Source organism: Abramis brama (assembly GCF_963993115.1).
Source record: "Abramis brama genome assembly, chromosome: 8".
Taxonomy (NCBI): Eukaryota; Metazoa; Chordata; class Actinopteri; order Cypriniformes; family Leuciscidae; genus Abramis; species Abramis brama.
The window spans coordinates 775,133-797,626 of NC_139970.1; the positions used below are offsets into that span (position 1 = coordinate 775,133).

At 42.1% G+C, this 22,494-nt stretch overlaps 1 protein-coding gene across 1 annotated transcript in view; it reads right to left on the bottom strand.

The window, feature by feature from the left end:
• LOC311088037 (glutathione hydrolase 1 proenzyme-like) overlaps positions 1-22,494 on the bottom strand; it is a 32,163-nt gene that overhangs the window by 6,254 nt on the left and 3,415 nt on the right. The window contains exons 3-9 of the mRNA XM_084121673.1: positions 21,173-21,307; positions 20,914-21,044; positions 10,532-10,621; positions 10,178-10,370; positions 9,863-10,020; positions 9,097-9,246; positions 8,306-8,463 (exon numbers count right to left, since the gene is read on the bottom strand). Of these exons, the coding sequence (XP_083977799.1) occupies positions 8,306-8,463; positions 9,097-9,246; positions 9,863-10,020; positions 10,178-10,370; positions 10,532-10,621; positions 20,914-21,044; positions 21,173-21,307 (1,015 nt within the window). The remainder of the gene's footprint in view (positions 1-8,305; positions 8,464-9,096; positions 9,247-9,862; positions 10,021-10,177; positions 10,371-10,531; positions 10,622-20,913; positions 21,045-21,172; positions 21,308-22,494) is intronic.

Here is a 22,494-nt window from a genome sequence, read left to right on the forward strand (position 1 = left end):
AAATTACTCCGTCATTTATGGTCATACAGAAAAAAGAAATATAAAAAAGAATCTGTGATATTTCTACTTTTGTATGTGTCCACTTACAATCAAATAAAAACATTGTGCTTTTGTAAAATAAAGGAAATAAACAGGGTGTGCGTTCTGCCTCTCCGTCGCGGTGAACTTTTTTTTCTTGAGCACGTCTATAAACTGAAACAAAACTCAGCGAATACTTGTCACACATTTAAGAGCCATATACCTTTATAAACATTTAAGTGTGTACTTTTAAATGATCGGATTCAAACTGAAAACAAATATTCTCTGTTTAAGTAATTTGTATAAAACCAACAAGATGTCCAGCTTCTCAAACGCTTGATCATTATTTTTTAATTTACCACGCCCACCCGCGCAAAAGATATTCACATGCAAATCACCACATGGAACGCGATCGCGCTCATTAGGCCTATCTCAAAAACAAAACACCAAAACACTTTACAAGTCTCTGCTTTTAGACGCGCCTGAGCTTACATTGGATTTACATCAGAAGAAGAAGAACGCGATTTGAAGACAAGAAAGATGTAAGGTAAGAAATTCTTACATATTAGTTTGCTATTGTTGCATAAATTTCACATTGCAGTTGAACTGTTGCTAGATATATGGTGACTATTATTTAGACCCGTGTTTACTGTTAATGTGTTTGTGGATATCTGCTCAAACGTAGATATGTATATGGTAACCATAATGTTTTATATTTGAGCGCGATCGCGCTTGAATGTATCATATTTTGCAGCGCGATCGCGTTTGAATGTATCATATTTTGCAGCGCGATCGCGTTTGAAAAGCAAACAGCTTCATGTTTTTACTATTATCTCATTTCATATCATCATAACGAATGGAAACATTTGAAGTAACATGATAATCAATATATTTTTCTCTAGCTTAGTTGTTACTGAAATCTTTTGGAAGATTTATACTGCTATAAGGTTATTGTTATTTTATGCAGCACTGCGCATAGCTTATGCCTACAAGGCACAACAAACCTGGTGTTCATTATATTATATATTGTTGGAAACATTTGTGTGTGTGTGTGTGTGTGTGTATTCTGTGAATTTTAAAAAGCAATTTTAACCAGAAAAATCTAAAATTTATTCCCAAAATCGTGCAGGCCTTTCTCTTGATATCAGTATGTTCACTTTTTTTTTCAGGGCCCAGATGCCACTGAGGACTTCAGTGAACATGAACATGGTAAAGTGAAAATCAAACACCTTGGAAATGAAAGGTATGTACAATGTTTTTAGGAATGGCACAAAGGTCTCTATCTTTGGATCATTGTTTTCAATAAGTGCTTTTTTGGCATTTGTTGTGTGTATCTTTGGACTATGTTGAGTTGTAAATAAATCCAAACAATTTAAAAGCCATTCTTTTTTAAATCTCCTCATTTACAGTATTGTGCAAGGTTGCTCAGAATGACAGGGCCTGATAGCTCCTAATAGGGCCGTTAGGGGAGGGTCTTTGTCTTTCTCAGGTGTGAAAACAATACATATTAATGACCTCCGCATAAAGCTTTTTCACACAAAACACGTCGTAAAATTTTTAAATCAATATATTGTCTTATCTGAATGAGCAGTCGGGGTGATTGTCACATAGTTTTAGAGCAAATATTCTAGGCTACGTGATACAATTTTCAAAAGTCTTGTGAAGAAATAATCAGTATGGGTTTCATGGCCTTATTTCAGTGAGAATTTTTTTTTTGTATTTTCACAAACCACGCATAAATGTCATTATCTCAAAACTACAAACTTTTACATACATGCTGCTGATATATTATCGTAGCAGAGTTTGTGCGGAATACAGTGTAATTAGACTTTAGCCATGAAAATGTCACAAGTAACAGAAATAACCAGAAATGTCAGAGCATGTCAGAACACCTCCAGGGCCCAGAAAACAGCTCAGACCTCAGAGGGTTAAGTAACATACCCAACACTGGTTGTTAGTTAGGTCAAGTCAAGTCCTGCAGCCAACCTTGACAAATTTAGAACAAATGTTTTTCAAGTTCAGAATAGTAATTCAGAATAACCAAATGTCAATGTATTGATATTGCTTTCTGTAATGTGCTGTTATATAAAGTTGAGCAATGCTGTAAGTGTTTTTTGTTACCTGAGCAGTTGCAGTGGTGATATTTGTCCCACCTGCACCTCCAACCACCATTTTGACTTGTCCGCTGTGTTTGTCCAATATTATTGTGGGACACATTGATGAAAGTGGCCTTTTACCTTGCCAAAACAAAAAGTATTTTGCATGTGAACACCATATTTATATAGGTGTTTTTTCTTGTACTCAACTCTTTCCCCGCCAGTTTTTTTAAGTTGCCAGCCATCGAAAGCATTTTTGAGCATTTTCACAAAATGTTAATGGCTCCTAGAATATTTTGTTGTATGAATATCTGAACATGCAATATACCTAACGAAAGAACAGATTAAAAAGAATTCTAGCTTCATGCATTCTTTTATTTATAAACACTTGAATGTGGATAAGTTTCATAAAAAACCACCCAACATTCTGCACAAAAAGCTGAGAAAATCGCATTTTTGTCAAAGACTACATCCGGATCGGATTCAGAGCGATGATCAAAACAAAGATGGAGTAGACTGAGCCAACACCCCCAAAGCTTCACAATGGTGTCCTCTTTATGAAAATCGCTTGTTTTTGCTACTTCTTTGCCTGTTTTGATCCAGAGATTCTGGACTCTTTCAGAAGATGTGTAATAGCGCCCTCAGCCGTATAACAATGAAAACATGGATTGCCAGAAAATTCCATCAATGACGGGGAAGCATTGTGTCATAAATGACGAAAAAATTCAGTCAATGGCGGGAAAAAAGTTAATATTGTAAATCATTTAAACTCAAGGCATGCAAGTTTTTTAATTATTTTTTTACCTGGTTTAATTAAGTTGTTTTTGATAACTTCATTTATCACCTCAGGTTCAATGAAATCCCACAGTTGGTCATTAAATATAATGCCGAACAAGCCTTTATTGCCGTTTTTAAATCTGAAAACTCCAAAAAGCAACGAAATTGTCAGACATCCATTAGTGCATGTTCACAGAGGAAAACAACTGAAATACAGCGCTGGTTGTTCTCTTGAACGATACTCGACGACAACGACGGAATCCTAAGCCGTGGGCAAAGTAATGGGTGAATTAAATTGTATGAAATAATCCTGAAAAAAAGCACAAAACACTGCAGAGATGGCAAGTTCAGCAGCTAAAATTTGCTGAGGTGAAGTGACGGCTAGTAACAGCAGACAAACGGCTAGCATTGACATCAGTGGCAATCCACCTGTCACTCAAGTGGCCACACCCATGCAGAACTTTAAATATTAATAAACTAAACTTATGAGTTATAAAAAAATTCACCCCCCTCACAGTTGTCATGAAGGGCAAAATTAGCTGTATAGACCAAAGCCACATAGAGATCCAGGCTGTAAACACGTTTTTTCTGCTGTAAAATTTGGCATTTTAACATGGGGGAGATACAGATTTGACTCACTTTTGACACCAGCCTCAAGCGGCCAGTCAACGAATTGCAGTTTAACTCACTTCCGTGTTGGTTTCAAGAGAGAGACGGGGAGGTTGCCGCTTGGTCCAAACTGATAAACGGTCCTTCAACCACACAATAACGAGCAGTTTCAAGCGATTACGTTTGCCATTTGATGTTGGGCAATGTTGTGGTTGCGCCGGCGTCTCTTACATTATGAGCGTGCTTGCCACGCGCGACCCGCCTACATTTGAAATAACAAAATTTTGGTCGGCAGGAAAAATGGTCCAACGAACCGTTCGGTTTGAAAATGCGTACCGAAAACCGAACCGAAAGCCTCGTACCGAACGGTTCAATACGAATACGTGTATCGTTACACCCCTAGTCACCACATATCTCGTCTAATCACCACAACAGACAACTCTATGATATATTAATTATAATTTTTTTAATTTAAAACAACCCAAACACACCTATAAACATTTGGATGCTGCATTAAACAAATTCTTAAAGGAAAAAAATAAATAATAATAAATCAACTCCATAGCTGATTCCAAGTGATCAAGGGCTTAGGACGTTCCAATTCAGCCCATTGCAGTTTCCGCCAGTAGTGGGCACTCGTGCAACGTAAGTGTCACCGCTAGGGCCGAGAACAACCACCACTCCGGAGGAGCTACACCAAAGTACACCAACGAGGCAAGACAACAACATGATATAAAAGCTTGATTCTTTTTATTGAATGAAAAAAAAAACTTTAAGAAAATGTCACTGACACAGGCCTCCTCGTAGGGGCCGCTCGGTGAAACAGGTCAAAGGAATCTTCAATGGAGGAAGACTCGGGACAGCCGGCAGTTGGTCATCTCCTTTTACAGAACAGAAGTGTGAGGGGACAAAGGGCGTTGGCTTTCAGGTAAGTAGCAGCGGATGACTGGGTATCTCCACTTGTAGGACCACAGTGTGGGGGTTGGACAGAGGACCAGGACCTTCCAATGAAGAGCAGCAGACAACAGTAGGTGGTGGGCAGAGCAATGACTGTCAGATAAAGTGCAGCAGACAACAGTAGGTGGCGGGCAGGACACAAGGGACTACAGGTAGGTAGCGGCAGACAGTGGGCTTTCTCTTTTCACAGGACAGCATCAGATAACTGAGTGTCACCTTTCTTTCACAGGGCAGCAGCAGTCGGAATGCAGCGGCAGATAACAGGATCTCTCTGTTCACAGAACAGCATTGGTGAGTACAGAATCCAGCAGTTAATAACTGAGTCTTCTCTTACCACAGGACAGCAATGGCAGAATGCAGCGGCGGATGACAGGATCTCTCTGTTCACAGAACAGTAATGGTGAGTACAGAATCCAGCAGTTAATAACTGAGTCTTCTCTTACCACAGGACAGCAATGGCAGAATGCAGCGGCGGATAACAGGATCTCTCTGTTCACAGAACAGCAATGGTGAGTACCAGTGGCGGAGCCAGAGGGGGGTCCGGGGTGGCACTGGACACCCCTGACATGCGATTGGCCACCCCGGGTGCCACCCCAACATTTTATTTGCTACTGGCAGTTGCTGATGCTGATTTTAAAAAAAAAATTATGTTCGCCGGCAGCGCGGCGCGCGCACAGTTTTCAAACGGACGAGCAGAGGACAAGAGATGGTTGCAAGATACCGAACTTCACCGAATAAGAAAACATCATATTTGAAGTAAGTTTTTAAGGTTTAGCATCAGGGTGGTTTGCTCCGAATAGCCTACATTAGGCCTAATACACGCATATGCAGTACCTTGCAGTGTGTACGTTACAGTATACAAATGTTCTAGCTAATGTGAGGATAGGAGATCAAAACGCAGGCAAAGAAGAGCAGAAACAAGTGATATCATAATGCGATCACTATAGGACTATGAAGCTTTATGGGTGTAGGGTGTTGATGGACTCGATCTACTGTGTTTTGATCATCATTATGAATCTGATCTAGATGTAGTCTTTGATAAAAATGCGATTTTCTCAGCTTTTTGCTCATGTTGCTTTTTATGAAACTTGCCAACATTCAAGTGTTGATAAAAAAAGACGCACAAAGCTAGAATAAAAAAAAATTTTGTCTGTCCATTCTTTTGGTATGTTCAGATATTCATACAACAAAATATTCTGGGGTGCCATGAAATTGTGAAAATTACCAAAAACACCATTTTTTTTATAGACTACTGCGAGAAAGAGTTAAGATAAAAATGTTGGTAATTGGATGATGATTAGAATATAAATATGATTGGAATCATATTTTAAATTTGTCATATTTTTGAACAGGGTCAATTAAACATGAAAAGAAAGGGAGAGATATCAGAGTGCTTTTTAAATAAGCACAAACATAGTCCAGTCATTTTATGAAAAAAGGTTGAACAAATTGCAACAGAAGCAAACTCAAATAATTTTGTATCCTCAATATGTCCTGAGTAAGGAAAAAAAAGTCTAGAAGAATCCCATTAGGGGAAAGTTTCGAAAACTGTTTCTGGGGATTCACTTTTTATTTTACCTTTTGTCCTTTGCATTCTCCTTACCATTGTCTCCTGTTCTTCCCTCAGACTCGTCCCCCAGAAACAGTCCCACAGACCCAGTCCCAAACCCAATCTCTTGCTTCTGTTGAGTTTGCTTCTGTTGCAATTAGTTCAAGGTTGACTCCCATTTTGGCTTAAAATGACTAACAGGCAGATCAGGTGCAAACAGATCCCAGCCCTTGCATCACCACTGGCTAGTCAGAGTCAGTGTGGTCAGACTTCAGGACCAGCAACAGGTCAGAGCATCTACCAGACACAGGCAGTCAATCACATACCCAATTCAGGAATTTAAGTTGAGATGATTTTGCCAGATTAAAAGGATAGGTCACCCAAAAATGAACACAAAAAAAATAATTATATTTAGAAAGAATAATTATAAATTATTATAAAGAAAGAATTATGTTGTATTAAATCTTCCTAGGATAAGATTTTATATTGATGGGCAATACAATTGTTTACATTTTTAAAGTACAATTAAAAAAACTGTTTGTTTTTTTTGTAAATGTGAGTTTTTTTGTAAATAAACGCAGCAGTACATAACAGACACATGCTACGGTATCTTATCTCCTTGGTGCTTAAGCTTTGTTTTCTGCAAATATTTTGGATGTTCAACACTTATAGACACAAACAGAGTGACCCAATTCCTTCCATAAGCTTTTCCACTGTGTTTGTGTGTGTGTGTACTGTGTACCCCCGAAAGTAGCAGTGGCCACCCCCTGGCCACCCCATGTATAAAACTCTAGTTCCGCCACTGGTGAGTACAGAATCCAGCAGTTAATAACTGAGTCTTCTCTTACCACAGGACAGTAATGGCAGAATGCAGATCTTCACAACGACACACAGAGCTGAACTTCTCCTTTCTTTACCACAGTGGCATGAACTGGGACACCTGTGTAAAGCTTTACCCACAGCAGTTCAAATTATTTCCTGACGCCCCACCGGGCTAGATGATCCCCGACAAAGATTTCAGAGTGCTGGTAGCGTTTAATTTTCCCATACTCGTGCATGCAAACCACTGTAAATCTTCACACGTGCTCACTTCAATCTTCAGACACTGCAATGACACACCACTTCACAGTGAAAAGTATACCTTCACTCCATCTCGTCGGGGCCGGCCAATCCACTGTCGTGATCTTCAAAAGGGGGACATCAGGTTTGCACGAACGATCCGAAGATCCATATCCAACAATGCTTTCGCTCGTTCCGTTCTCCCAGTCCTACTGGCCAGTCTCTTGTCCGTTCTCGATCTCAATCGTGCCCCGCGCCTCAACCGCACTTTATCCTTCCCGTCTCTGCTTCTGCTGCTGCCCCACCGCTTTTGCCGCTCTCCCCCTGCTCTCGTGACTCACACTTTGATCGCGACTGCTCTGCCTGTCGTGCATCTTCAAGCCGCCACTTTTAAATCCCCCGTTGGAGACGCGCTCCAATGGCTGCTTGATTAGCCGGAAGTTTCCCCCCAGGGCAACTCGTTCCGCTCCCAAAGTTCCTTTTATGTCACTCGGTGACATAAGCAATGACGTACATCCGAGTGAACGAGATGGAGGGAAGTTAGCGAGTGAAGGGTATGACAATTTTGGACTGGAACGCAGCATTAGTTATCCTGAAGACATTGATTAGCTTGTTCAGGTGTGTTTGATTAGGGTTGGAATTAAACTCTGCAGGACCAGCATTCCCCACCCCTGCTTTAAAGGAGAACTTTGAACATTGAGCTCATTTTTTTGTAAATTTGGAGTGCTGTCAATACAGAGAACAACGACAAAAATCGGTTTTGTCGAGTTCACGCGCGTGATCATAGGTAACTAAACCTATGCGCGTGAACTCGACAATCGATTACTATGGACTTCGACCGAAAACAGGATGTAAATACAGGTATGAGCGCTGGCTGAAATAACATCATTTTTATTCATATCTTTCACATCTACTGCAGTCAGATTCACCCGTGTTCACTCTGAAGGAATCACTCACATTGGCTGTGCACTTGTAATGACACATCAAGGATGTTAAGAGGCTAAAAGCAGGTTTAAAACTTGCCCCATTGAAGTCAACAGGGTGCAAATTTTAAAAAGAGGATAACACGGTGTAGGCAACACCGATTTTTGTCGTTGTTCTCTGTATTGACAGCACTCCAAATTTACAAAAAAATTAGCTCAATGTTAAAATTGACCGGAGTTCTCATTTAAAACTATCCAGTATAGGCCGAAGAAATATATAAGTATATTGGAGTTGAGTTGAGTTGAGTTGAGTTCACCTCAATCATGTTTTCATGAAGTGGGTCTCCCAGTTTACTCTTCTGGGCATCAGCGAAGCGGAACGCCTCTATCATAAGATGATAGGTCAAAGTCTTGTTCTGTATTGTGGACACACTGCTGCTTGAGATGTTGTAGCCTGAAATGAAATGCTTAATTTCTGAAAATTAAAAGAATTAAAGACTTAGATTCAAGACAGACTCTGAGAGATTACTAAACCCATGTTTCACACTGTACAAGTCTTTTGGTCCTTTACAATTGTTGCTTTTCAGAGTTTTTGATAGGATCTCAACATATTAATGGTGAATGTCTGGAGTAACTCATGGTTGAGCAAAATATGGTGGCATGAACTGAGAACAAACACAAGGAAATTTGAATAGACCTACATTAATATAAAGCTAACAGGACATGTTGTGTTGGATGATCATATAGAGAAGGTATACTGTAGTAGCTTTGAACTGAACGCGTTTCTCACATACAGTATGTCATCAACTCTTGTGCTTCATAAGGTTCCTCATATAGCTGGTGTTGTGCTGAATTTGATCTGCCTGCCAGATTATTACTAACCCTAACTCATTGAGGCCGCTAACTGATTGGGTAATCCTAACCTCACCCCACCCTTAATCCTAACCCCAACCATACTGGTCACCTATGCCATGGGCCGGTCCTGAATGAAGTGATGGCTGTCTTAATATGGAGAATTATTTGGAGTAATTGGAGAGTGCTGGCCTTAGCACTCCCTAACTGTAATCCACACACACACACCCACACACACACACACACACACACACACCTTTGAGTATGTTGAGTATCAGAGCGAGGATGGGTCCACCAAATGGAGCATCAGGAGCATGAAATATGTATTTCCCCACAGTAAAGTTTAATGCATACTCATTCAGCACTGGTTGATAATTATTCAGGTCCTCGCGTGTTATAATCCCTCCTGTGTTATGAGAAACAAAAATGGTAACACTTTATTAAATGGGTGCACTAATAAGCATTCATTCATGCTTAACTAATGTATAGAGGAGTTAATGTTTGACTCATGAAGAACTAAACCATTCATTAAAGATTATTGCACAACAACTAATAAAGAGTCTATCTGATTAATAGATTAGGTACTATATGAATGCTATTAATTAAATGTGTCATCATGTATTTATTCCTTATCAACATAGTATTAACTAATAATGTAAATTAAATTATTAGTTGCCGATGCAGTAATCATAAAAATAATAATAAACTTTATTTTATAAATAATGTAGCTTCTCAAGGTACTTTACACAATAAAATAGACAGATAAAATTGCAAACGGTACAAAACAAATAAAAGAACACATAGGAATACAAAATAGTTAAAGCCATCAAAAAAAGCTAAAATAAAAAAATACATGAGTCATTCATTCTCATGATTAGCTGTGCAGTTAAGCATGAATTAATGCATATTAGTGCACCGTACTGTAAAGGGTTTACACAAAAGATTGAGACAGATTTGCATACTTTGATAATATTAAGTCACAAGATCCTTTAGATATGAGTCAGATTTAAGCATGAAATAATCTGCAGCATTAATATCTTCCACTATAGTCTGAGTCAATGATCCATCATAAAAGGCATCTGGTCCTTCTTCTGCTATCTTTTTAAAGGTGAGAGCTAGTTTAGGAAAACTTATGTCATTTTCCTTCAAGGTGTTATTATTTGAGTCACAAAACACTTCACTGGAAAGAAGAGACAGAAGTGCAGAAATCAGATGATGTCATAACATTTAAAAGGCAGATGCTTATAGAATATTTTCCACTGACAAAGTATGTTTTTTTTTTGTTTTGTTTTTAAATATCCTAGTTTTTTGCTAGTTTACACATGACACATTCTTACCACAATGTTTTATCATTCAGAATTGTGCCACTAGTCTCATTGATGGCATAAGCCAATGCCTTGCCAATCCGAAAACCCTCTGATGCCAGCTTTATACTGGGCTCAAACAGCTCCTTCCATTTCAGTCTCCCGTGTCTTTGGTGTGCCAGCACATAACCACACAGTTCTCCTGGCACAGCTATAATCAACCCTGCTATTCACACAAAACAGAGGAGTGGGCACATCATTCAATGGCCAAACTGGCAAGAAATCATCAGAGCTGCTTTAATGTGTGGACCAATGTGCTTCTACCTGTGCTGGATCCAGTCATCATGGAGGCTGAATTCAGGGATATAAAGATTTATGGTGGTTTACCTGGTATTGCTTTCTTGGGGTCATTGACAAACATGTCCTCTGAAGCACTCATTGGAGCAGTTTCTCTTGCATTAATTGTCTCCACCTTTCCTGAAGATGAAAACATATACTTTTTGTTTAACACTAAAAATGTGTCCCAGTGGTCAAGAGGTTGCAGTGATTGGCCAAAGAGGACACTGGAGAATTTAAGAATCTAACTTGAGATCTGTGTTCCAAATCCCACCCTATACCCTCATTCACTATTTCCTACATTAGTTCACAATATAGTCCACTTGACAGTGAGTGAATGAAAAGAAGTGAGTGAATTCAGACACTGATGAACACCTGATAATTAGAATCAGTGAAGGACAAGAACAGATAAAAGAGACGAGCAGAAACACAAGAACTACAACTGAGTTCCAGTCACACTGAGTATGAAACCAGTTTGACATTATTTCTTTCATACATGTACAAATGTACTTGTTGAGAATTAACAAAGATTTAGATGTTTTATTGAAAATAATAAACGTTTGTAGTCATCATTATGGTGATTGGTGTTATTTGTAACTTTATAAAGACCGTTTGTCAGTTTGTTGCCATAATGGCTGTTAAAGATTTATTACAGTAACCAACTGCTTGTAAACCTCACTCCCCTGATCTCAAGAGGCGCTCTAGTGGCTGATGCTAGTGGCTGTGGTCTTTAGCCTCCTTGTTAGAGTTCCTGACTCCCATGTCAGAGACCACAGCTTGAATACCCGCTGGGAGAGGGTTGAGTAGTCCCGGTTACACATAGGCTTAATTCGCGAGTGGGACTTGTCCCCACCACTTTTTGCCAGGGTCGATATTGTCCCTTCCATTTTTTTTTTTACATTTTGTGGCATGGATGTACTTAATTCAAATGAAACATCTACAGCTGACTAGCAGAGCATTCATTAGTTTTAGCGATCTGGCGCTGGAATGTGTGGTTTTTTAAATCATGCTGAGTGTTCGTTGCTGCTGTTATCAGTGGCAGAAGGCAACTTGGCACTTTTGCACTTCACAGACGAGCGCTTCATTCGCTTAATGCCATCGCGATGACTCTTTATTTGTTCCGGTGAAATCACAAATCAAATGCATACAAACGTGTCCACACTCTTGACATACAATTACTGATGAACATCTTTGGTTTTAATGGGGAAAAAACCTATGCAAGGGTGGATAAGAACCCAGAACCTCTCTGACATGCTTAACAAGACCGTAACGGCACAAGAGGCTTCCATGCAAATTCCATGTATTGATTTACTGGTGTGAAGAATCTCGGTACTAACAATATATTGTATTAAAGTAGATGTAATTTAAGGATGAAACTATCAGGTCAAACATATCTTCTATGTCGAAGATAATTTACTGCATTTGATAATTACATAAATAAATGTGCTGCGGGGTTCAGAGTGAAGTGCGACTCTTTAATTATGTACATGCGTTAGGGCTGCACGATTTGGGGGACAAATCTAATTGTGATTTTTATTTTTATTTTGGTTAAAGTGACAATTTGTTAATTAAAATGAATTATTAAATATGCGATTTATTGGCCCAACATTTATTAATATAAAAATATAAGAAATGTTGTAGTTGTGTTGAGATGTTGAGAAACGCCTCGGTTACGACTGTAACCTCGGTTCCCTGAAGAGGGAACGAGCGTTGCGTCGAGATTGACGCTATGGGGAACGCTTTGCGTGATGACGTCTTGAAGCACATGTAAAATCAGTCCAATGGTGTGGCGGAACATCAGAGGCAGGTGACGTCACGTACCAGGAAGCTATAAAGCCTGCCCGAAAACAGAAAACGAAAGCTTCGTAAAGTCTGAAGTCGTCGCTGACAGGCATGAAGGAGATATGGCAAGGTGACGCAACGCTCGTTCCCTCTTCAGGGAACCGAGGTTACAGTCGTAACCGAGGCGTTCCCTTTCAAGGGAACTCGCATTGCGTCGAGATTGACGCTATGGGGAACGTCTATACCAACGCCACCATAGCTACAAATGTATGTCCTGTGTGAAATCGAGTGAGCAGCACTAGGAAGACAAAACTTGAGACCCTGGAGTAGAGTCTAAGTCCAAAGAGTAAAACCTGACGAAGGTGTGCGGTGAGGACCAACCTGCCGCATCACAAACGTCCTGTAAAGACACTCCTGATATAAGGGCCTTAGAGGCCGCCATACTCCTTGTAGAGTGCGACCCGACAGCCATAGGAGAAGGCTGCCCGGCCGCCTCATAAGCAAGCGAAATAGCCTCAACCACCCACTTGCTCATTCTTTGCTTAGACACTGGAAATCCCTTGTAAGGGGACCCAAAGCATACAAACAATTGATCACTTTTACGCCACAGGGCAGCTCTGTGGACATAAGCGTCTAACGCCCGGACTGGGCAAAGCAAATTATTCGCCTCCTGGTCCGCATTTCGAAAGGGAGGAGGACAGAAGGCCTGCAGTACAATAGGTCTAGCCACATTAGTGGGGACCTTGGGGATATAACCCGGTCTCGGATGCAAAAAAGCTTTAACCATACCCGGTGCAAACTCTAAGCATGACGGAGCAACCGACAATGCTTGAAGATCCCCTATTCTCTTGAGAGAAGAAATAGCTAGAAGGAACAGAGCTTTCAATGTCAAGAACTTCTCCGGAACCTCCTCAATAGGCTCAAAGGGGGCCAGGGAAAGGCCTTGCAGCGCAATGGACAAATCCCATGGTGGCACCCTAGAGCGAACTGCAGGCCTCAGCCTCCAGGTGCCACGAAGGAAACGAGATACCAAGGGGTCTTTCCCCACAGACATTCCACCCAAAGGAATGTGGTAAGCACCTATGGCCGCCACATAAACCTTTAAAGTGGACGGGGTCAGACCTGCAGTGAACCGGTCCTGCAGGAACTCCAGCACTGTACCAATTGGGCAGTTAACTGGGTCCAACCGACGGTCACTACACCAAGAAGTGAATACTCTCCACTTCAGGGCATAAAGTTTCCTCGTGGAGGGAGCTCTGGACTGTAGAATGGTCTCAACAACCTCAGTTGAGAGACCTGACTCTATGAGCTCCAGAGGAGGCCCGTCGAGGAGAGACACAAGGTCGGGAAACCATACTCTGCCCGGCCAGCGCGGGGCTATAAGAAGCAGGCAAACCCGGTCCCTGCGAACTCTCTCCAGAACTCCCGGGAGCAGAGCAACTGGGGGAAAGGCGTACAGACGTAGCCTCGGCCATGTCTGTACCATAGCATCCAGTCCCAGAGGAGCTGGATGCGTGAGGGAGAACCAAAGTGGACAGTGAGACGTCTCTCGAGACGCAAACAGATCCACTTGTGCTTGGCCAAACTCCCTCCATATCAGCTCCACCACCTCGGGGTGGAGCCTCCATTCCCCGGGCCTCAGCCCCTGTCTCGACAGAGTGTCTGCTCCTATATTCTGGACCCCGGGGATGTAAGCTGCCCTGAGCGACAACAGCTTCCCCTGGGACCACAAGAGGATATGGCGTGCCAGATTGCATAATGGGCGCGAGCGCAAACCGCCTTGGTGATTGATATAGGCGACTACCGACGTGTTGTCCGTATGTACTAGGACATGGTGTCCCCTGAGATCTGTGATAAAGCTCCTCAGAGCCCGGAAGACAGCTAACATCTCTAGGCGATTGATATGCCAAGAACGATGATGGTCTTCCCACAGACCTTGAGATGAGCAACCCTCTAGGATCGCTCCCCAACCCGTGAGGGAAGCATCCGTCGTTAGCAGTTTGCAACGATAAGGAGCTCCCAACACTGGGCCCTGGGACAGGAACCAAGGTTTCTTCCACATAACCAAGGCACGTAGGCATCGCCGCGTGACCTTGATTGTGCGAAATGGGTTGCCCCTCGGGGAAAACCCCCTGGTCCTGAGCCACCACTGCAGGGACCTCATGTGCAGCAGTCCAAAAGGTATGACGTTGGAAGCTGCTGCCATGAGACCCAACAGTCTCTGGAACTGTTTGACAGTGAGTAGCTGGCCTAGCTTTACACTTTTCACAGCTGCAAGGATGGACTCTATAAGTGGCGGTGACAGGCGCGCCTGCATCGACACTGAATCCCAAACCACGCCTAAGAAAGTGGTCCTCTGAAGTGGAGAAAGCACACTCTTCTTGGCGTTCAGCCGTAACCCCAACTCTTTCATATGGGCGAGAACGACATCTCGATGTCGAACCGCCATCTGATGCGACTGAGCTAAAATCAACCAATCGTCGATGTAGTTCATGATGCGAATACCCTGAAGGCGCAAGGGCGCCAGAGCTGCATCCACGCATTTGGTGAAAGTGCGGGGTGATAAAGCTAGGCCGAATGGAAGAACTCGATATTGGTATGCTTTGCCCCCAAAAGCAAACCTCAGGAACTTCCAATGACACGGACGGATGGAAATATGGAAATATGCGTCCTTGAGATCTATCGTGACAAACCAGTCCTCGGACCTGATCTGTGGCACGATTTGTCTCAATGTCAACATTTTGAACTTGAGCTGCATGACTGACTCGTTCAGAACTCGAAGATCTAAAATGGGACGCAATCCCCCGTCCTTCTTTGGAACTATGAAATACCGGCTGTAAAACCCGGTTTCTCTGTTGGAGGGAGGTACATATTCTATGGCCCCTTTCTCTAACAGAGTGTTTACTTCCTGTTCCATAACCAGAACCTGCTCGGGGCCCACCACTGTGGGTAGGACCCCCATAAACCGAGGTGGGCGTTTCTTGAATTGTATTTGATACCCTTTTTCTACGGTCTGCAGGACCCAACGAGAAACATTTGGCAGTAGCTTCCACGCTGTCAAAGATTCTACTAGAGGTACCAGCCTCTCGAGACTGGTTTCTGGATTTTGTTGCTGTTGAGTAGTCGGTTCGTCGCCCTGTAACGGCACACCGGCAGGGAACGACTGAATGGACTGCTCTAACACCCTCCTCAGAGGGGGCGGGCATCCCGAGGCCACTACGTTTCCGGGTGGTCCTTGAGATATGTGCTCGCCGGAGACCGCTGCGCCCTGAAACACCGGAGGCGGCAGGGTTGGCAGAACGGTCCCCTGAGGGCACAGAAGAGAGACGGGCACCGTAAAAAGAGGTGTTAACATCTCTGCTTCGGGGGGGACTACCCTCATTTGTCCTGAGCCCTCGGACGTCAGGACTTTTTCCCAGCAGCCTTCTTGGCGGTAATGACGGTCCGCAGATCCGTCTTACCCCTCGAAGACTGCTGGGTTTGAGAGCGCCCTCCGCGTCCCCGAGATTTTTGTGGGGGAGCACGGGAGGACACGCTCTGTTTTTGAGTGGCACGATGTTCAGCGCTCTTTTTAGAAGAGTGAGGCTGCTCCAGCTCAGCAGCCTCATAGAAAGAACGGCGGGGGAGAAGTTTTTGAAGTGCGGCTGCCTGCTTAGAAGCTTCTTGAGACTTAACTACAGCACTATTAACTGCATCTCCAAATAATCCTGAGGTAGAAACAGGTGCATCCAAAAGAAAATGTTTTTCTTTGTCCTTTATGTCGCTGAGATTGAGCCACAGATGCCTCTCAGTGGCCACCAGGGCTGCCATAGAGCGGCCGATGGATTTAGCGGTCTCCTTGGTGGCCCTGAGAGACAAATCTGTGGCCCTACGCAGTTCGGACACTACCTCGGGACCAATCCCCCCGCCCTCATCTAAATCACCCAGCAATTCTGCCTGATATGCTTGCATTAGAGACATTGTATGTAAACACGCTGCAGCTTGACCCGCGGCGGAATATGCTTTATTGATAAGGGAAGATGTGAATCTGACTGGCTTGGTGGGTAACACAGGAGCCTTCAGGGAAGATGCCATTGCTGGAGAGAGATAGCTCGCAAGCGTCTCCTCCACCTTCGGCATCTCCCCATAACCATGCTCTTTATATTTGGAAATAGTGGAGTAGTGTGATGTTTGTGCACTGTAAACTCTGTATGACATGGGTTTCCCCCACAATCTCGACACCTCGGTGTGGAGATCGGGGAAAAACGGAAGGCTTCTGCGCTGAGGCTGTGCACGAGATGGCAGGAAACGTTCGTCGAGCTTGCTCTTCGAGCGAACGTCTTGCCTATCTTCTGGCCACTCAATTGATAGTCTCTCGACAGCTCTAGTCACTACATCGAGTAATTCTTCAAACGCATGAGATTGAGGTGGCGAATCCTCAGACTCAGCGTCAACACTAACAACGTCCAACTCCTCAGAGCTGGACAATTGCAGTGTTGGTGCCTCCATCGGGGGGGAAGAAACCGCAGCGCGTGCTTCCACATCCTGATGAGAGGCACTGGATCTGTCAGAAAGAGGCTGAGATAAGGCAGAGCCCATCTCAACATCCACTGATAGATCCATTTGCGAACCCCAGGTCTGAGATCGACGCCGTGCCTCGGCAGCGGCGGGACCAGAGCCCTGGGGAACGCGATCCTGGTTAAATAGAGCCAGGCGGGATCGGAGCGTACGCAATGGAAGCGCGTCGCAATGCACACAGCCACCACCCTCGAGTGCTGACTGGGCATGCTCTTCACCCAAACAGACAACACAAAGAGTGTGAGTGTCTCCACCCGTTAAATAACGCGGGCAGGGGTGAACACACACTCTAAACTGCTGCTGCTTACTCGCCATACTGAATATATATATATAATATAGACAGACAACACCAAATAACGGGACAGTTCACAAAGAGCGCTACTGAAGACTCAGAAAGCTTTCGTTTTCTGTTTTCGGGCAGGCTTTATAGCTTCCTGGTACGTGACGAATCCGTGTATCATTCGTTCAGTCGTTTTTTATTTAATATTGAAAGTATAAAAATGAGAAAACAGTTCATTTTTCGATTTTTCATTTTTTCCAAAAAAACGAAAAACAAGAATTCAGCTTGATTTTTCGTTTTTCGTTCTGAGGTAGAAAAAATAATAAACAGCTTGAATATTCGATTTCTACACATGGGCGGGAATGAAACGCCCCTTTCCTCTGATTTGTCAGCCGAAGATTTTCCTCAGTTCTGCACTGCAGAATAAGAGTCCTCCATTGTGCAGATTCTTAACGCGTTTATTGCAACTAGGCTACATTTAATCTTCTTTTCATCAAACAACCAGACTAACGAATGGTTCGACACAACCCGTACTGGGGAATAGACTAGACAGGGCTTTCTTCTGTGTAGATATAAATTCACATACGCTTTGCATCAGCTGGGTATGCAGGGTAAATGACGGCTGTGACGGCTACCATGGTCGCCTCACCCAGTAATTATTTTATTTTTTTAATAATAAATGAAGATATAAATCAATATAATTAGTTGTAAATTAAATATTTTTAACACTAATACACAAAGAAAAGAATAATGCATTGACTATATAATAGGCCTATTTTAACGTAAACGCATGAACTGTCATTCAGACTGACTATCTAACAACCGGAGAACAGAGAACAACAGAGATATTAAAATACATACTCTTCTGAAATGTATTAATTTATATCTCAAAGATGTGCGCTTGCGCGCAGCGCACGGTCATGTTGAGAGGGAAACAAACGCATTTTATTATTAGCCTATTCAGAAAGTGTAAAAGACCGTAAATAAAATACAACATTAACATTATAAACGCTATTAATAACATATGTCTATGCGTATTTTACTTCCCCTTACTGTAGCCTGTCAAATCCTTAAATGAATGGTATTCAGAAAACAACAAGAATGAAAAATAAGTAGCCCGTATAATAAAAATATAGCCTAACCTAATAACTTATAATAATAGCCTATTATGTCCTTTATTGAAACTGAAACTGTACGGACATTGGTTTCGCGCATCTCTCATTCGGTCCAAGGTTTCCATATTTGCAATGTAACATTTGGATGCTAACTAGTAATGTAAAGAAGGCTTCGTACTTCAGTCGAGTCCCAATATACAAGTATATGCTAAATCATCATCTTCACAGCAAGGGAAATGAGTTTGGAATAACAGCAAGTAGGACTGTGCAGCACAGCCTTTATATTGTACAAAAGACCAATTAAATTAAGCCGAATAATTTTTATATATTTGGTTAACTGTGTTTTATTTTAATAATGAATAGGCTGCGATGTCAAGTTAGCAATGCCAGAAGTGAACTGATAATAGCCTAGATCCGGGCTATTCAATTGGCGGCCCACTGGCCAAATGCGGCCCGCCAATCATCTCCATCCGGCCCGACGGCACCAACCTCCCTCCCCCTCTTTTCCTGGCGGTGCGGCTAATTTAGTTTGATACTCGCTCCGATTAACCTGAGAAACGTTTTACGTGCGAATATTTCAGCAGTTATGTGTCCCGAATTTATGTCGACTGAACCAGCGATACCAATCATTCGTGAATGAATCATTCTTTTAGTTCGATCCTTTCTAAACGCGCTTGCATAACTGTGCGTTCACACCGCCGCCAGCGAGACGAGAGCGTCAAAGTGGCCGGTCAGTAACGGTCTAAAACTATTCGGATTCATTCGGACCGCTCCGTCACTGAATCATCTGAAGCGGTTTCTCGGTCAGTACAGTAACAACAAATAGTTGCGTTTACTCCGGTCCCGGGCACTATTATTAAACAGCGTTGCGACAACCAGTGGGAAGCGTTTTTCAGTTCGACAGAAACCTCTCTGTTACAAACCACAAATCACTTGACGATTTAACTAGTATTAAATCAGATGAAACAGCCTCAACATTCCCAACAAGACTGATGAGGAAAGCAGGAGAAGAAACATTGTGGCATGAACGAAATTAGAAGACTTTAAATCCGCTAATCACCCTTACAAACATTTACCATGAATGTGCTGTAGTAATTTACCATGGTTGGGCAGAAATGTGTAATATTTATATTGAATTACTGTGTAGTAATAAATAAATATAGTAAATATATATATTTACTATAATATTATACAGTATAATAGTAAATATAGTGATTTATATTGCATTAGATTTATTAGGTGGGTAGAGGAATATATAATTAATGTTTGTTATGAAATTATGTCAGTTTCTTTGTAAAGGTGCGTATAGTTTTTAACCTGTGTTTAGGCATTTTTTTATACAGTGGGAGTGAGTAGCCTGTGGTTATCAAGTCTCACTGTCAGAATATTTTCATTTAAGCATAACAATTATAAATAAAATAATTATTATTTCTCACCAACAGCTACGAGTTTGTATAATTAATGTATTTGTTCCAAGGAAAATAGTTGTACACAGCTGTAAATTATCAAGTTTTTATTTATTATGGTTTTATATATCTGCATACTGTTGGGTACCACATTTTCAAGTAAATACCATACTTTTTTAAGTTATTTATTGAAACTGTTATGTTTCAATAAATAAGCTAAACCCCCAAACCAACCCACCGGCCCACCTCAACTTTTCGATTTGATAATCCGGCCCTCGAATGAAGCTAATTGAATAGCCCTGGCCTAGATGTTGTGTGAGCGAGCAATGCGCCAGCGCCATCACTTGGATTTGTTGCTCAGCAGGGGAAATAACTTAATATTCTGTCTTTTAATACTGTCATTCGAAGCAGTAAAATTTATATTTTTATTTGTGTACATTCAAAATGACTACAAATGACCTTTAAAAAATAAAGAAAACAACATGATGCGCTGCGTCTCAGACTCCTTGAACATCTTTCTGGCGCACACCAAAAATTAACCAAAATAGAGTGAATAGCCTTCTGACGCGCCTACTTTTGAAAGTCAACATTTAGATTATTTTAAGTAAAATGCATTATATAGTCACTTAGGAATAAAACACAGCGTGGTTCATGATAAAAAAAAAAAAAAAACGTGACTTTACAGTTCGGAAAATAGCAAACCCCTGGCACTTGAGAACTCTGGTCTACAAAGAAGAAAGCCCTGTCTAGTCTATTCCCCAGTACGGATTGTGTCGAGCCATTCGTTAGTCTGGTTGATGGAAAAAAATATGAAAAAGTTGCAATAAACGCGTTAAGAATCCGCACAACGGAGGACTCTTATTCTGCAGTGCAGATCTGAGGAAGAACTGATGACGGGACAGTTTGATCTTCGGCTGACAAATCAGAGGAAAGGGGCGTTTCATTCCCGCCCATGTGTAGAAATCGAATATCAAGCTGTTTATTAATTTTGCTACCTCAGAACGAAAAACGAAAACTAAAGCTGAATTCTTGTTTTTCGTTTTTTGGGAAAAAATGAAAAATCGAAAAATGAACTGTTTTCTCATTTTTCTACTTTCAATATTAAATAAAAAAACGACTGAACGAATGATACACGGATTGTGACGTCACCCGCCTCTGACGTTCCGCCACACCATTGGACTGATTTTACATGTGCTTCAAGACGTCATCACGCAAAGCGTTCCCCATAGCGTCAATCTCGACGCAACGCGAGTTCCCTCTTCAGGGAACCTAAGTATCTCAAAGCCCATGTACCTGTTGATGGGTTGTATATGGTGAAAACCCCACCTCCTCCGATGCCCATGCTGTGGGGATTAATCACACTCACACACAGCAGAGCAGCAATGGCAGCATCGACTGCTGAACCGTTACGCTTCAACATGTCCCTGCAAACACAAAGAGCTCTGTGTAAATTCAATGACTCTACATATTAGCAATGTAGAGTTGCAAAAGTCTCAACGCTAATGCATGGAATCTTTCCCAGAAACATAAATGTGACTCTTTGTAATCGTACCTTCCGATGGTAGAGCAAACTTTGGCATCCGCTGCCACTGCTGCTTTAGCATAGCACTCTTCAGAGGGTCTCTTATGGAGTGTAACTATGAGTACTATCAAAACCACTGCAATCAGAAATGTGACGAACAAGCATCTGAAAGTAAACCACCAGAGTTTGAGAAATGTGAAATTTATTTATCACACAAACAGAAATCATTTTATTTATTTTGTAGGCTGCCATGCACTTATCTCTTCCTTATGTTATCAACTATATATATATATTAGGGCTGTCAACACATGCAATTAATCTAAAAAAAGTAACGTGTTAATTTTTTTTAACGCAAATTAATCATTTGATCAAGTTTGACCCCAACAACTTCCCGTTATCGCAGCGCGGATGGTTATAGCTTTGTGTGATAAGGGCATGGCAAATGCAAGTAACACGATGACAGAGGAGACGGTGCCCGCTCTGCTGAACGTAAAGTTTGGTTATAAAAAGCTTCCAGATGGAAGTTTTGATAAAATGAAAGTTGTGTGCACTTATTACAGTGATGAACTGTCCTTCCACCGAAGCACAACAAGTTTGAGGTGCCATCTTTGGGCGAAACACATTTTTGCTGATGTTAGCAAAGATGCTGCCGAGACAGGGTCAACAAGCGTGCTCGTCAAACGACACTGGCGGAGTGCAGCCAGGGCAAGCCTGTCAACAAAACTAGTGCAATTGCTAAATGGATCGCCACAGATTGCAGGACCATCAACATAGTACTGGACTGGGGACTTCAGGACATCATTCAGATCGCCACAGGAGATGCATTATACAAGCTACCTTCGAGGGGAACTATTGTTGCAAGAATGCATAAACTGTACGACGTTGAAAAAACTACGAAAGTGAGGCAGTTGGCAGAATGTACTTTTATTGCACTTACAGGAGACCACTGGACATCAGTAAGTAAACAAAACTACCTCAGTGTAACAGCACACCTAATCGATGACAACTGGCAGCTGCACTCATTCACTTTAGGCATGTTAAAAACAATAGAAGACTGGTTTAGACTGGTTAACCAGTGGTCAACCAGTTTCTTAAAGTTGCAAATGAGTGGGAGATAACGGGAAAGGTCACAACTATAGAAACAGACAGCGCTTGCAATATGATTGCCGCTGCAAGGAGTCTACAGTTCGAGCATGATACAAATCACTGTGGCTTTACGGGACAGCGGATTTGACAGTGTTTTAGCTAAGTGCCGTAAAATAGTCGGACACTTCAGACACAGTCCCGCAAACACAGCAGAGCTGAAAGCTCAGCAAGCCTCTCATGGACTAATAGAGGAGTCCCTCTTCCAG